Genomic DNA, 15,661 nt, shown 5'->3' on the forward strand with positions numbered 1-15,661 from the left:
AAGCGACTCTCTCAGCCGCGCTGCCTGTCTTGTTCTTTGGGGAATGTGTGGGGGTGCTGCAATCCCTTCTTCCGCCGCCAGGGGCAGAGGCGCGGGAACTGCGAACGTATTCGTGCGCCTGCGCTTGACCGAGGGGGCGGCGCCAGCAGTTATGGCGGCGGCGTTGGTGATGGCGGGCCGGGGGCTGCTGGTTCGCGCCTGGGGCCGCCCGGGACAGGTAGGGGGGGCACGTGGGGGGGGCGGTGAAGCGTAGCTCTGAGCGAGGCGCCTGTTGCGGAGGCCCCGTGGGGGGGGGGGAAGGGGGGTCGCCCCGGAGGAGGCCGCGGGGTGACCGTCCGCCGTGTGTCCGTCCGGCAGAGGGCTTTGGCGGCCCGCGGGCCGGGCGAGGAGGTGGGGCGGGCGCAGCAGGCGGCCGACCAGCCCGGCGGCCCCACCGTCTTCAGCCGCATCCTGGACGGCTCCATCCCGGCGCACGTGCTCTACCAGGACGACCAGGTGGGCGGGGCGAGGGGGAGGGGGGGAAGGGGCGGCCCTGGCGGGAGACTTGACCGCCGCGCTCTCTCGCAGTGCGTGGCCTTCCGGGACGCGGCCCCGCAGGCCCCCGTGCACTTCCTGGTCATCCCGCGCCGGCCCCTCGCGCGCCTCAGCCGGGCCGCCCCCAGCGACGCGCAGGTGAGAAGGGGAAGGGGGGGGGCGGGCGGGGGGGGCTGCCCTGCTGGAGCGACCCCCAACCCACCTCCCTCCCTGCCTGCCCAGCTCCTGGGACACTTGCTGGTGGTGGCCAGCCAGACGGCCGAGGCGGAGGGGCTGTCCGAGGGCTACCGAGTGGGTGAGTAGGAGGCGGGGGGGGGCAGCCTTGCCTGATGCTTCCTGAGGCCCAGGGGGGGCGGGTGAGGGTGTGTGTGCAGGGCGGGTCCTCTGGAAGCCCCCCCCCCTCCGCTGAGCCTCCTCGGGAGGGTCTCGGGCCTCCCCCCACCTCTTTCTCCCCCCCCCCTCCTCCTCCTGCAGTCATCAATGAGGGCCGGCACGGGGCCCAGTCCGTCTACCACCTCCACCTCCACGTGCTGGGGGGGCGCCAGATGGCCTGGCCCCCCGGCTGAGCCAAGCGGAGCTGTTCGGGGGGGGGGGCTGCTCTCAACAATAATAAAGAAGGCTGCGCTGGACCCCCCACCCTTGGGACTCACAGCTGGGCCCGGACTCTGAGCCCCCCCCCGGGAATTGGCCTCTGAGGAAGGCAGCCCCCCTGCCCTGCCCCAAGGACGGTTGGTTCATGAAATAAAACCCAACGCCTGAGCGCCAGCATGGAGACTTGTATGTCCCTTCACGGCACTTTGGCCGCCCTCTCAGCCTCTGGCCCCCAACCCTCTGCGTCCCCATTTGACCCCCCCACCCCCGAAGAAGGGAAAGGAAGCATAGCAATAACAGGTAGACTTGTAAATCCACTTCATGGCGCTTTCACAGCCCACTCTGTAAACCACGGAGAGGGCTGAGTCCTCATTGGAGCCACCACGGACGGGAGGGAGGGAGGGAGGGAAGGCTGGGTCCAGCTTGAGCGGGTGGTGGGATTCGATCTGCCAAACTGCTGGCAGCCTGCAGGACTCCGCTCTCACCACTGCACCACCCAGGCTCAGGGAGAAATCCAGAAATAAAACCAGAAAGGTGGAACAGAAGGCGGCTGGAGTGAGCAGGGCCTGGGCAGGGCTGCCCTTTCAATAATAATAATAATAATAATAATAATAATAATAATAATAATAATAATAAATTAGATTTGCATGCCACCCTTCTCCGAGGACTCAGGTCAGCTCACAACATCAATATAGTACAAATCTAAAACTAAAATTAAAACCCCACCATCAATGGTGCCATACTCGAGTCTTGCTGGTCGGAAGGGGCACGTTAATCAAAGCAGAGCTCTGTCCTGGCTCTGTGGATGGCTGGGGGGGGCAGAGGGGGCCTGGTTCCGCCCGAGCAGCCAGCCCCCCAGCATGCAGGAAGCTCCGTTTGCACGAACCGTGTGCCCGCCACTCACTTGGATGGAACTCACACTCGCCTGCTGGTCGCACAAGTGAGGAGGCGCCTGGACTTCCCGGTCCGTCTGCAAGCCCCTCCCACCCCACCGGTTGGGGCCCCTCCCCTTAAAGGGCCTTGGGTGGGGGTGGGGGAAGGGGAGCTGGTTTGTGTGGGGAGGGGCTGCAGTTCCGGAAGACCCTCCTCGTGGCTCCTCTGAGGTCACATTATTTCCTCGGTGGAGAGCAGCATTGTTAGTTGGTGAAGGGTGGAGACAAGCCAGGGAGGACGGTGGGGGCTCAGATAGACGGACTGAGGGCCACGGGGGGGGGGACGTGGCTGGAACCCTCATGGCAACCAGCACAGCTCATGATCCCCAGTGGCACGTGGGCATTGCCGCCACTGCTCTGGCCGCTGCCCTCTGGGACGGACGTCACTTGCAAATAATCTTCCAGGCAGGGCTGCCCTGCGCAGGGGACACTCGCCAACCGGCCCCCCCCCGGTCCAGGAGGGGCTGCCACCCCATCCTCTTTCAAGCAGCAACTGTGAGCCTGGACTGATTGTGTGGTGGCCCCAAACAGCATAATGTCACACTCAGAGCCCAAGAGGAGGGTCCCCAACAAATAAAAAGTAAGATAGTAGTAAAAAAGAGAAGTTGCTCAATTATAATAATAATTTAAAAAATCAATACCACCATCCAAAAGTAACCAGTCCCACTTTCAAATAGAAAACACTTTCACTCCGTTCTAAAAATCTCTCCAATCTCACTTCCTGTTCCAAAGACAGCTTCAATTTTGACAAAAACCCAAAACCAACTTCTCTCCTTGCGACTTCTCAGCGAGGGCAGAACCAAGAAGCCCAACCTCCTTCTGGAGTCCCACTTCCACAGCTGCTTCCCAGGGGATTGGAAACAACTCTTAAAAGGCAAAGTGAAAAACTGGAAATCTTCCCTCAGATGCTTCTCACTCGCAGTGAGACACTAACAAAATGAAATTCAGTGGTGAAGAAAGTCCGGTTCTACATTGAGGCAAGAGAAACAAAATGCACAGGTACAGCATATGTGGTACATTGCTCAATAGTAGCAACTGTGAGAGGGATCTTGGAGCCCCAGTTGACCACCGCATAAACAGGAGCCAGCCGTGTGCAGCAGCTGCCATTAACAGAGGGAGAGAATCAAGATCACGTGGAGGGATAATGCCACTTGGTGAGGCCACACGTGGAATCCTGCATTCAGTGTTGGTCACCACGATGCAAAAAGGATGTTGGGACTCTAGTAAAAAATGCAGAGAAGACCAACAAAGAGGGTGAGGCGACTGGAGGCTAAAACATACGAAGAACAGCTGCAGGAACTGGGCCTGGCTGGTTTAATGGAAAGAAGGACCAGGAGAGACATCAGAGCAGCCTTCCAACATCTCAGGGGCTGCCCCAAAGAAGAAGGAGTCGGGCTATTCTCCAAAGCACCTGAGGGTAGAGCAAGAGGCAATGGGTGGAAACTAAACAAGGAGAGAAGCAACTTAGAACTAAGGAGGAAATTCCTGACTGTGAGAACAACTAAACCAGTGGAACTACTTGCCTCCAGAAGTTGTGAATGCTCCAACACTGGAATTTTAAAAGCAGATGTTGGATGACCATCTGTTTGAAGTGGTGCAGGGTTTCCTGCCTAAGCAGGGGGGTTGGACTAGAAGACCTCCAAGGTCCCTTCCGACTCTGTTCTAAGTCACTTCAAACATGGTTGTCCAACATCTGCTCAAAAGCTTCCAGTGTTGGAGAATTTACAACTTCTGATGGGAAGCTGTTGTACTGGTTCATTGTTCTGTCTGTCAGGAAATTTCTCCTTAGTTCTAAGTTCAGTTTCTCCTTGTTTAGTTTCCACCCGTTGCTTCTTGTTCTGCCTTCAGGTAATTTAGAGCAGTGACTTTCAACCTTTTTTGAGCCGCGGCACATTTTACATTTACGAAACCCTGGGGCACATTGAGCGGGGGGGGGGGGGGCGCTAAAAAAGTCTGGACAAAAAAATTCTCTCTTCCTCCCCTTCACTCTATTTCTTTCTCCCTCTTTCTCTCCCTTCCTCTTTCTCTCTCCATCCCTCTTTTTTTTCTCTTCCTTCCTTCCTCTCTTTCTCCCTCCCTCCCTCTATGTCTCTTTCTCTCTCTCTTGCTTTCTTTCTCTCTGAGCTTTGCGGCACACCTGACCATGTCTCGCGGCACACTGGTTGAAAAGCACTGCTTTAGAGAATAGCTTGACTCCCTCTTCTTTGTGGCAACCCATGAGATGTTGGAAGGCTACCACCTGTCTCCCCTGGCCCTTCTTTCCAGTCAACTAGCCATAAACCCAGTTCCTGCACCGTTCTTCCCAGATGGGGCAACAGGGCAGCCTTTGACAGAGCAGCTGGGCCAGCTGAGCCCGGCTGGACCCAGGCCGCCGCTGCCTCCTCTGCCAGCCACCTGTGGGGACCCTCACGGCAGCTCAGCTGGCGCTCCTGAGACCCCTCCTCCATCAAAGGTCGGCTGGTCGGCTGCACAAAGGCCAGAGGAGCAGAGAAATGGAGGCGTTTGGGTGCAGTCGGCCCGATGAGGTTAACAGGGCTCTTGCGCCTCCCTCTGGTTGGACTTGCCATTGCGTCTCTCACACACACATACGCACATACTCTGCTCTAGGCACAGGGTGGATAATGGATTTTTAAAAAATTTAAATCAGATTTTTAAAAATTTACTTTAATAAAATGATATTGGAGTAAAACATTTTCTAAATACAGTTTTCTATTTAAGAAACAATAATTTTGTGTCATTCAGCCCGAAGTGGAGCTTTGTTAGGCGGCTGCAGATTCCGCAGTCTGGGGACCGTCGGTCGGCCAAGAGCCAGACAGAGGAGGAGCCGCTGCAGGACAGAAATGACCGAGACGCTCTTTGAAAACTAGGATCCAAGCCGATTCAAGTCCAGTCCCTCCTGGGCGCCTCTCCCACTGCTTCCTCTGAGCCCCTGGGACAGAGCAGCCCCCCTCCAGCCCCCCAGGAACAGCCGGCCGTGAAAGGCTGCCGGGGAGCCGTCCAGTCCCAGGTGGGCCCTTCTTGCCAGGTGGTGGCAGGTGTCCAGTGCCCACCTTTCAGGGGCCACCAGGTCCTTCCTTGGGGAAGATCCCCGGTGCCCTCTGAGAGCCTCCAGGCACCTGCCAAGCAACATGGCCAAGAAGGGAGCCAGCAACAGAAAGGCCGTGGGGGTGGAGGGGGGCCCTGCCGTCCTTCCCGCCATGGGTCTCCCCACAGCCTCCCTGAGAGCCAGTCAGCCAAAGGGGTGTGAGCTTGTCTCCCGCCCGCTCAGGCATGGAATGCGCTACAAGGGGAGCCTGGAGGGGCAAGAAGCCGGCCCACCCTCCTTTGCCACAGCAGCCCAGCAGCAGCAGGGGGCTCTGGGGGCCACCACCAACCCAGGCTTTCCCACCCCGGGGCTCTGCAGGGGAAACCCAGGTAGGCGGTGGTGCCCCCCTGGGGCTCTCCCTGAGGAGCTGGCAGCGGAAGGGCAGACCCCGAGAGTAGGACAGGCCTGGTCTTTGCATCCCCACCGTTTGACCCGGTGAGCCCAGCTGGGGGACCCCAAGAACTGCTGGGGCCTCATCCAAAGCCCTGGACACTTCCCGTCCTTTTGGTGCCCAGTCCCATGGAGTTAGAGAGCGGCCGTGCCCACCTGCCCGTTGGGAGCTCTCTCCACCTAAGAGCCGCTGCCCCTTCTCAGTGCCCCTACCCTGGACCCTGGAGAGCCAGAGGGAGCCTCCCCCCCCCCCAGGACTGATGGGTCGGAAGAGGGCCTGGCCCCCAAGAGGCTGGCACCAGGGCCCACCAGGATCGGGCCTACGTCGGCCGGGTCTTCCGTACGGGAGCAGTGGGTGGAGGCGGAAGCCGGTTGGAGGAGCGAGTGAGGGGAGCAGAAGCCTTGGCATCCGGGGTCCCCAGAAGCCCCCCCCCCAACATTGTGGCCAGCCAACAAGACTGGTGCCCGCAAGGCCTTCCTGGCGCATGTCCCTGGATAATGTGAGGGCGCAAAGGAGCCACAGCATGAGAGCGGGTTTCTCCTTTGCACAGGCCGCCCTCACTCAACGGACAGCGGCCGTTTTAAGTTGAGAATGCGCGGTCCATGTGGAGGCCCCAGCAGCTGTTTCAATGGGGGATCGCAAACTGGGTGCTGGGTGCTGATCATCCCACAGCCCCCCCCCCCTGAACATAACAGGCGGCCTCCCCTGCCAGGCCACCTTCCCACAAGGCAGGGCCAGTGGATAACTGCCAGGAAGTCATGGGGGGGGGGGCGCTACTGAAATGCTTATATGTCACTGTTGTGTTGGGCTCTCTGGTAGACTCCTCCCAAGAGTTCACAGGTACAAATTTCAGACACACACACACACGTTTGAAAACTCAAACCAATGTTCTTTATAGTGAAAATTCCCTTAAACCAAGCCCTCTTTTGGTATAGCAAAGAGCACTCGTCTCCAAACAAACTGGTCATTTGTACAAGTCCCTTACCAGTTCTGTGCAGGGCTGCCATCAGGAATTTTGGGGCCCCATACAGCCTAAGTGTCTGCCCCCCCCCCCCGCCATTTTAAAACTACTGCCCCCCAAATCCCATGCCATGCCCACCATGGCCACACACCCTGGGCAAGCCCTCCCCAGGCCCTCTGAGGTCAAACACAGCCCTGATGTGGCCCTCAATGAAATTGAGTTTGACACCCCTGGCCTAGAGGCTAAATCCTATGACCAAGGGCTAAGAGAATGAGTTTGTTTAGCTCAACAAATAGAAAACTGAGGGGGGATAGAATAGTAGTTTCCCAATCCTTAAAGGGCTGCCACAGAGCAGATGGCCTCCATTCATTCTCCATGCCACCTGAAGGTAGCACAAGAAGCAATGGGCGGAACCTCACCAAGAAGAAATGCAATCTGGAAATAAGGAAAAACTTGGGACTGGGCGGCATAGAAATCAATCAATAAATAAATCCCTTCCTTTTTATTAAAAGAAATTAATAATTTTAAAAAAACCAAAATCCATTACTATTAAAACTAAAACCATCAGCAAAACTATTAATAAAAACAGGTGAGGGCTGGGTTTTTTTTCTCTGTTATTATTTAAGTGCTTTTACCATATGCTTTAAATCAAGAGTCACTTCTCTCTCTGTTTCTCTCTCTTTCCTGTCATTCTCTGCCTCATTCATTTTCTCATTTCGCTTTTTCTCCTATTTTTTCTATCATTTCTCTCTTCCTTCCACTCTTCTCTCTCTCTTCCTTCCTCTCTCATTTTTCCTTTCTCTCTCTCTCTTTCTCTCTCTTGCTTTCTTCCTCTCTCTCACTCTCTTCCTTCCTCTCTCATCTCTTTCTTTCTTTCTCTCTCTTGCTCTATCTCTCCCCCTCTTGCTCTCTCTCTCTTTTTCTCCCTCATTTTCTTTCTCTCTCTTGCTTTCTCTCTCTCACTCTTTCGCTCTTGTTTTCTTTCTCTCACTCTTTCTCTCTCTCATTCTCTCTCTCTTGATATCTCTTTCTCTCTCACTTTCTCATTTTTTCTGTCTCTCTTGCTTTCTCTTTCTCACTCCTGTTTTCTTTCTCTCTTTCTCTCGTTCTCTCTCTTGCTATCTCTTTCTCTCCCCCCTCTTTCTCTCTCTCTTTCTCACTTTCTCTCTATCTTGCTCTGTCGCTCTCACTCTCGTTCTCCCGAAAAACCTTCGCCGGTGAGAGTGAGAAAGAGAGCCGGCGAAGATTTTTCTTACTTTGAATGTTCCGGGCGGGCTGGCAGGGGGATGGGGAGAGCGCGTGCCGGCCCGTGCGCCCGACATTGAAAATCGCCTTCGCCGTCCCCCGCTGTGAGAACGCCTGCCCCGCTTCTCCTGCAGCCCCCTCGCTGAGAGGCCGGGGTGGACGTTCCTGCTGCGGGAGGAGCCGCGCTCCAAGGTGGGAAGCAGAGGAGAAAGAGAGGTGGATCGGGGGGCAGCGGTGAGTAGCCTGGGGTGCGAGGGGGCTAGAGGCGCGGGGGGCGGGGGCAGCCACGGCTTCATGCACGCCCTTGGAAAAGGGTGCGCGGGGGGCGTTTTGGGGTGCACTAGCGCAGGCGTGCGCAGCCTACAGGGAACGGTGCTGGGCACAATGACTGCTGCGGGCACCAGGGGCCCAGCACATGGTGGTGGGCCAAAATTGCCCCCCCCCCATTTTTTAATTTGGCCGGGCCCCTGACGCCAGTAGCAGTAATACTGGCCTATCGGCAGCCCTGGTTCTGTGATACTTAGCTTGCAGCTGTGAGGCCATTCACAGTCCTTCTTCTTTCACAAAGTGAAACACACTTTGCTCTGGTTTAGTTTCAAAGCGGAAAAATCAGCACACAAAAGGTCAAAGTCAGTAAAGCAGTCACAAAACACAACGATCAGATAATCCTCCACAATGGCCAAACCAACAGGCTGCTATTTATAGCAGCCTCACTAATGACCACAGCCCCACCCAACCACAGGTGGCCTCATTTTCTTTGATAATAATCTCTCAGTTGTTGCTGCCTATGCATCGCTCTCCGCATGCGTGGCTGTATCATTAACTCTTGTTCTGAATCCAAGGAGGAGCTAGAGAATTGATCTCCTTCTGAGCTGTCTGCCAAACTCTCCTCCTCCCTGTCACTAATGTCTTCTTGGTCAGAGGAGCCTCCATCAGCAGATTCCACCAGGGGCAAAACAGGCCTGCAGCATGTGGACGTCTCTCCCACATCCACAGTCCTTGGGGCAGGAGCTGGGCCAGAGCTGCTGGATTTGCATGCAAAATAAAGACGGTTCTGTCATTAGAATTGGGGTGATCTGAGGAACATGACAACAAGATGGTGGATGAGATTACCCTAATGGCAGTAAAGGGAGATATTGTGGTTATGGGTGATTTCAACATGCCTGATGTTGACTGGAATATCCCCAGTGCCCTTACATGCAAAAGTAAGAATATAGTAGAGGCCTTTACAGGAGCAGCTATGGCACAGCTAGTTAAGACACCAACTAGAGGGGAGAATATTCTAGATTTAGTTTTTACAAATGGGAATCAGGTTTCAGAGGTCAAGGTGGGAGAAAATTTAGGTTGCAGCGACCATCTATGTTTGTGGTTTGATGTAAAAACTGATTGTGAGCAATCCTATACTGCAACCAAAGTATTGGATTTCAGAAAAACAAATTTTAATGCAATGGGGGAATATTTAAATAATGAATTAAAGGGGAGGGATAAAATGGCAGGAGCGAGCACCCAGTGGACTGTATTAAAAAAGGCCATCTTAAAAGCCACTGGACTGTAGGTAAGACAAATAACTAAAGGTAAAAGGAAGAAGAAACCGCTATGGTTTAGCAATGATGTAAGGGCTATAGTCAATGAAAAAAAGGCTGCCTATAGGAGGTATAAAGAGTCTGGAAGTATAGCTGATAGAGAGGTGTATAAAATGAGACAGAAGGAGGCGAAACAGATAATATATGCTGCTAAAGCCTCAAAAGAGGAAGAAATAGCAAAATCTGTAAAGAAGGGGGATAAAACCTTCTTCAGATATATTAGTGATAGGAAGAAGAAAAACTGCAGCATCACAAAGCTTAGTACCGGGAATAATACATGCATTGATGGGAATAAGGAGATCGCTGACCATTTCAATAGCTACTTCTGTTCAGTTTTCTCAAAAGACACCTTACAAAATAAAACTATAGAGGGATATAGCATTGCTTCCAGCTGTACCGATTCAGCTCCAGTGATCTTAGAAGCTGATGTCTTAGAAGAACTTGAAAGATTAAAGATAAATAAGGCAATGGGTCCAGATGGCATCCATCCCAGAGTTCTTAAAGAACTCAGATCTGTCATTGCTACCCCCCTGACTGATTTGTTTAACCAATCCCTGTTAACAGGAGATGTTCCTGAGGATTGGAGAATGGCCAGTGTTGTGCCTATTCACAAGAAGGGCAGTAGAGAAGAAGCTGGTAACTACAGGCCAGTTAGCTTGACATCAGTTGTAGTTAAAATGATGGAGACTCTACTCAAAAAGAGGATAAATCAGCACCTAAAAAACAATAACTTATTGGACCCAAATCAGCATGGCTTTACTGAAGGCAAATCGTGTCAGACTAATCTCATTGAGTTCTTTGACTATGTCACAAAGGTGTTGGATCAAGGTGGTGCCGTGGATATTGCCTATCTGGACTTCAGCAAAGCCTTTGATACGGTTCCACATAAAGAGCTGATAGATAAATTAGTGAAGATTGGACTTAATCCCTGGATAGTTCAGTGGATTTCAAGCTGGCTGAAGCATAGACATCAGAGAGTTATTGTTAATGGCGAGTATTCTGAGCAGAGACAGGTTACAAGCGGTGTGCCACAAGGGTCTGTTCTGGGTCCTATTCTTTTTAATATGTTTGTGAGTGACATAGGGGAAGGTTTGGTAGGGAAGGTTTGCCTATTTGCCGATGACTCTAAAGTGTGCAATAGGGTTGATATTCCTGGAGGGGTCTGTAATATGGTAAATGATTTAGCGTTACTAGATAAATGGTCAAAGCAATGGAAACTGCAGTTTAATGTTTCCAAATGTAAAATAATGCACTTGGGGAAAAGGAATCCTAAATCTGAGTATTGCATTGGCAGTTCTGTGTTAGTAAAAACTTCAGAAGAGAAGGATTTAGGGGTAGTGATTTCTGACAGTCTCAAAATGGGTGAGCAGTGTGGTCGGGCGGTAGGAAAGGCAAGTAGGATGCTTGGCTGCATAGCTAGAGGTATAACAAGCAGGAAGAGGGAGATTGTGATCCCCTTATATAGAGCGCTGGTGAGACCACATTTGGAGTACTGTGTTCAGTTCTGGAGACCTCACCTACAAAAAGATATTGACAAAATTGAACGGGTCCAAAGACGGGCTACAAGAATGGTGGAAGGTCTGAAGTATAAAACGTATCAGGAAAGACTTAATGAACTCAATCTGTATAGTCTGGAAGACAGAAGGAAAAGGGGGGACATGATTGAAACATTTAAATATGTTAAAGGGTTAAATAGGGTTCAGGAGGGAAGTGTTTTTAACAGGAAAGTGAACACAAGAACAAGGGGACACAATCTGAAGTTAGTTGGGGGAAAGATCAAAGGCAACATGAGAAAGTATTATTTTACTGAAAGAGTAGTAGATCCTTGGAACAAACTTCCAGCAGACGTGGTTGGTAAATCCACAGTAACCGAATTTAAACATGCCTGGGATAAACATATATCCATTGTAAGATAAAATACAGGAAATAGTAAAAGGGCAGACTAGATGGACCATGGGGTCTTTTTCTGCCGTCAGTCTTCTATGTTTCTATGTTTCTAACTACAACAGTCATAACCTAAGAGGAGCTCTGCTGAATCAGGCCAAATCCAGCATTCTGAATCCCACAGTGGCCCCCCAATTGTCCAGGGGGATCTTGAGGAGAAAGAGAAGGCAAGACCCTCCCTTTCTCTCGACCCCCAACAAATGGGACCCCAGGGAACCCTGCCTGCCTCAACCAACATAGAGGCGGGACTTGGACATCCATTTCAATCACCACCTATGATACACTTGGCATCCATGAATCTGTCTCATCCTGCCTTGAAGCTCTCCAGGCTGACAGCTGTCACGACCTCTTCTGGAAGGGAATCCCATCATCTTAATGACTGCGCCATTCTGGCCCCAATTACTGTTGTTAAGTGAGGACTACCTTTAAGCAACATATCCTTGGTAAAAATAATACCACAATGTCTCAAGCACAAATTCTGCTCAACTGAAGAAATGACACAATATCTGAAGGGAAACTAACACGACAAGAATGGCAATGCAGGTGCAAATAATGTGGTTTTCTAAAGGCTTTTTATAATGAAAAATAAAGCGCCAAAAGCGCCAACAGAACAAGGACAAAGAAGGTGGACCCGGAGGGGGGGGGCTTTGGTGGTCCTTGGGCCTGGGTGCCATGCAAAATCCCAAGAGGGTGGGAGCTGTTGAAATTCTCTCCGGTGCTTCTGGGCTCCCCACAGGGGCATTACTGAGTCCATGGATCTATTCATTCCACAGTGGCAATACGTTTATATTTGTTAATGTTATATTGAGTATCACTCGTGTTAAATACTAATATTATTTTTGCTGGGGTGGTGCAGCAGGTAGAGTGCGGTACTGCAGGCCAATGAAGCTGACTGTAGATCTGTAGGTCAGCGGTTCAAATCTCATCACCGGCTCCAGGTTGACTTAGCCTTCCATCCTTCCCAGGTGGGTCAAATGAGGACCCGGATTGTGGGGGCCATAGGCTGGGGGCTCTGTTCGAAAGGGCTATTGCTAACATGTAAGCCGCCCTGAGTCTAAGGAGAAGGGCGGCATAAACATTGAATAAATAAATAATAATGTGTCTTTCTTTTAAATAAACCTTAAAAGCAAAAGTAGATGCCTTGTAAGGTTAAATCCCTGGCTCGGAATCCAATAAACGTGTGAATTCAAGGACCTGATTTGTGTATTGCGCGAAAGGGGGGGTCTCTCTGAGAAGAAACCCCCCCCCCGTCGGTTGGGGCCCCCCCTGCCTTGCTTCTCGGGAGCTTCAGTCCCGCGGCTACAGTGGGGTGGGGGGTGGGGGTTCCGCCGCCCCGTCCCAGCCTGGACTGTCAGTCACGCGGCTCATCTTCTCTCAGTAGCCCACCGGGAGCCCCTCGCTCCGCCCCAGGCCCCGTCTAAATTTAGCCGACGAGGCTCGGGCCCCGCGGGGAGCAGCGCGCCGTGAAAGCCCTGCTTGTTCTCGTGGGGCGGGCAGGCCGCACGCGGAGCGGGCGCCAGAGGGCGCTGCTGCGCTGCGTGGAAAGCGGAGCCAGCCTGCCGGACTCCCCAGGGGAGGGCGGTTGTGGCGGGGGCCCCGAGGAGCGACCACCTCTGGGGAGCCTGGGGCGGGGATCTCGGGGGGGGAGGGAAGGAGCAGGCCTGGGAGCTCCTCTCCAGCGCCTCCCCCCCCCCAAAAACAGCCTCCGCCTTGGGTGGCCCGGGCCGTCGGAGGACGCGCGGAACCCCTCGGGGACCCCCCCTTCCTGGCTTGGCTCGAGTGCCAAAGGGCAGACCCCTCGCCCGGCCACCCGCGGAGAAGAGGGAGCCAGCGGCGGCAGAGGCGCCCCCCCGCAGGCCCTTTCGTGGCCCCCGCACTTCCCCGGCGAAGGCAGAAGCCTCGGAAGCGGCGGCGGGGGCGCTGCGGACGTGCAGCCTGCAACGGCAGGGGCGTCTGTTGGCTGCCAATTAGGGGCCGCCTGCCTGTTGCGCCCGCCCGGCTAAGAATAGCCTCGCCTGCGCCGACCGTCAACCCCCCGCCGCGACCCTCCTTCGTGCCCTCGTCCTCCGAACTCAGCCCGAAGCGTGCGAGCGGCGCCGCCGGGCTGCTCCGATTCCCCGGGAGCGGCTGGCAGAAGTGCCAATCAACGGGGCCCCGTGGCCGGTGCGGCCGGAGGCGACTGAACGCTCTGCGGTCCCCCGGGGTCCTCTGGAATCTGGTCCCGGCGTTGGCCAGCGCTCGGCCCCGAAGCCCCGCCGCTCAGCCCTCCTTCGCCCCCGCTGCCCGGCTGCTCCGGGGAGAAAAGGCTTCCTCGGCCAGCCGGTCCCGCTCTGCCCATTGGAGACCGAGGGGTCCTTGACCTGCTTGTCCCGAAAGGCCGCGGCCTCGTGCTCTGGATCGGGGGCTGAGCAGGTTTAGCCTGGAGAAGAGACGGTTCCGACTGGAAGGGTCTTTCCCGGGGGAGACCCTGTGGGCGCATCTCGGTTCTTTCAGCCCGACTGGCCCTCCAGACGTTCCCCCAGGTGGTCTGTGAGCGGCCAGGTGGTCCTTCCTGAGAGATGGCCGTTATATTTACCTACTGGTTTTGGAGTCGTACAGCAAAAGCATCGAAAACAAAAGCTCCGGTACAAAGAAGTGACCACCCACATATGACAACGACGGTCCCTAAAGTGGCCACCGAACAGAGCAACGATAATTTCCAGGCACGCTGAGGAGCAACTTGACTTTGAGGGCGTTTTGAAAGGATGCCGGACTTGGCAGGACGCTCCCGTCGGACTCGGCCACCCCGCAGAATGAGCCACCGGACCGACACTGTCCAGGCCGGCTCCTGCAGGCATTCGGGGGAGAGTTTAAGCACCGAAGCGACTGTCACGTGCTATGCAGCCCTTGGCAGAGGTCCCAGCCTCTCCCCACTGGAAATAGGGCCACTTCCTCAGTCGGAGCCTGGCTCCGCCCCAGGATGGGCACGGAAGGGGGCCATCTCCGCGCCAGGCAGCCCGCCAGCTCTCGGAGGAGGCAGACCACCCCCACCCAGGGGCTTCAGGGCGCGGGGAAGCCGCCCCCTCCCTCTCCCAAAAGGCAGGACTCCAAAGGAGGGGCGGGGCTCTGGTCTCAGCTGTCCTCCTCCCCCGGCCAGGCCCCTCCCCTCTCACAGGCTGGCTGGGGCTCTGCGCGCCACTTTCAGGATGGGCAGCTTCCCTCAGGGGCCAATGTTGGGCCAAAGTGGGCGCGCTGGCTGGGTCAAGCGCTGGCACCAGTGGCGGAAGGATCCCGAATCTCTTTCTTCAGGGGGAGGAAAGGGCAGCCAGGACCCCCCCCCTTTGCCCCCCAGGACAGCGTGCACACAGACCCACCTTCAGCCCTTCTTCCTAGGGGATAGAAGCAGTCAAGGGGAACCAAAATGTTTACTACCCCACTGTGGGCGGGGCTTATGCATTTTCTTTCAACATCTTTCAGTGCAAATTGGGTGCTCTGGGGTGGAGCTCCGTTTTCGCTACCCCACTGCGTCCCTCCCCCATCGGAGCAGTAGCCCGCCCTTGGATAGAAGTGACCTCTCTCCACACACACACACACACACACACACACACACACACACACACACAGAGCTAAGGGACAACCAATGGGGAATTTCCTGCCTCTCTTCCAGGGTCCTGGGCAGCGGCTGTTGCAGGGCTGGCGCCGAGGGCCGCTGGGACGGAGAGTCACACATCCTGCACGCGGCTGTCCAGAGGGCCCCCAGCCCAGCCCACCACCAGAGCCAGCACTCTCCGCTCAGTTGCGGGGGCCGGGCCTCCAGACTGGCGGATGGAGGCGCTGTGCAGGCAGGGGGCAAGGAGCGAACTGTCCGCGGCCTCGCAGGCATCCGGCTTCGGCGTCCACACGACCCTCCAGAGTTGCAGCTGCCCAGACGGAGCCGAGGCGGAGACGGAGCCCGTGGGGTCTTCGCCGGGACGCTCACCTGGGGCGGTCAACCTCGCGCTGCAGACCCAGAAAATGTGCGACCTGTTAAACGGGGGGGGGGGGGGGGGCTTTTAATCGCACGGTCGCAACTGCCGTCTTGGCTTTTCGAGACGGAGCCTTGCCGACCCCCCTGCTGAAGGCAAGGACAGCAACGGGGGCCGCAGCCCCAGAGAAGGCGCAGATTCGGAGAACACCCAAGAAGTCGCTCGCTGGGGCGCCGCTCCTTCTCGGAGCCAGACTGGGGGAGGGGAGCCTCATCTGCTGTGGGGCGGGGGGCGCTGTGTCCTCGCCTCCTTCGGGGCCTCTCCCGGCATCCTGGGTCCCCGCACCCGCGCCAGGCAGCTGAGCCCTCGGCCGCCGCCCCGCCCCCTCGATTCTCTGCGCCGGCCTGGCGAGGGCGGGAGACTGGCCCCGCCCACCGTCCCCTCGCCCTCG

The 15,661-nt window shown here is 55.3% G+C and overlaps 1 protein-coding gene across 1 annotated transcript; it reads left to right on the plus strand.

The window, feature by feature from the left end:
- Positions 1–126: 126 nt before the first annotated feature.
- Positions 127–1,299, plus strand: LOC139162860 (adenosine 5'-monophosphoramidase HINT2-like). Its single transcript, XM_070743721.1, has 5 exons — positions 127–217; positions 358–495; positions 568–672; positions 757–829; positions 1,009–1,299. The coding sequence occupies exons 1-5, from the start codon at positions 152–154 to the stop codon at positions 1,098–1,100; spliced, it is 474 nt and encodes a 157-aa protein (XP_070599822.1). The 5' UTR covers positions 127–151; the 3' UTR covers positions 1,101–1,299.
- The last annotated feature ends 14,362 nt before the right edge of the window (positions 1,300–15,661 follow it).

This window comes from Erythrolamprus reginae, chromosome 2, assembly GCF_031021105.1.
Source record: "Erythrolamprus reginae isolate rEryReg1 chromosome 2, rEryReg1.hap1, whole genome shotgun sequence".
Lineage (NCBI taxonomy): Eukaryota > Metazoa > Chordata > Lepidosauria > Squamata > Dipsadidae > Erythrolamprus > Erythrolamprus reginae.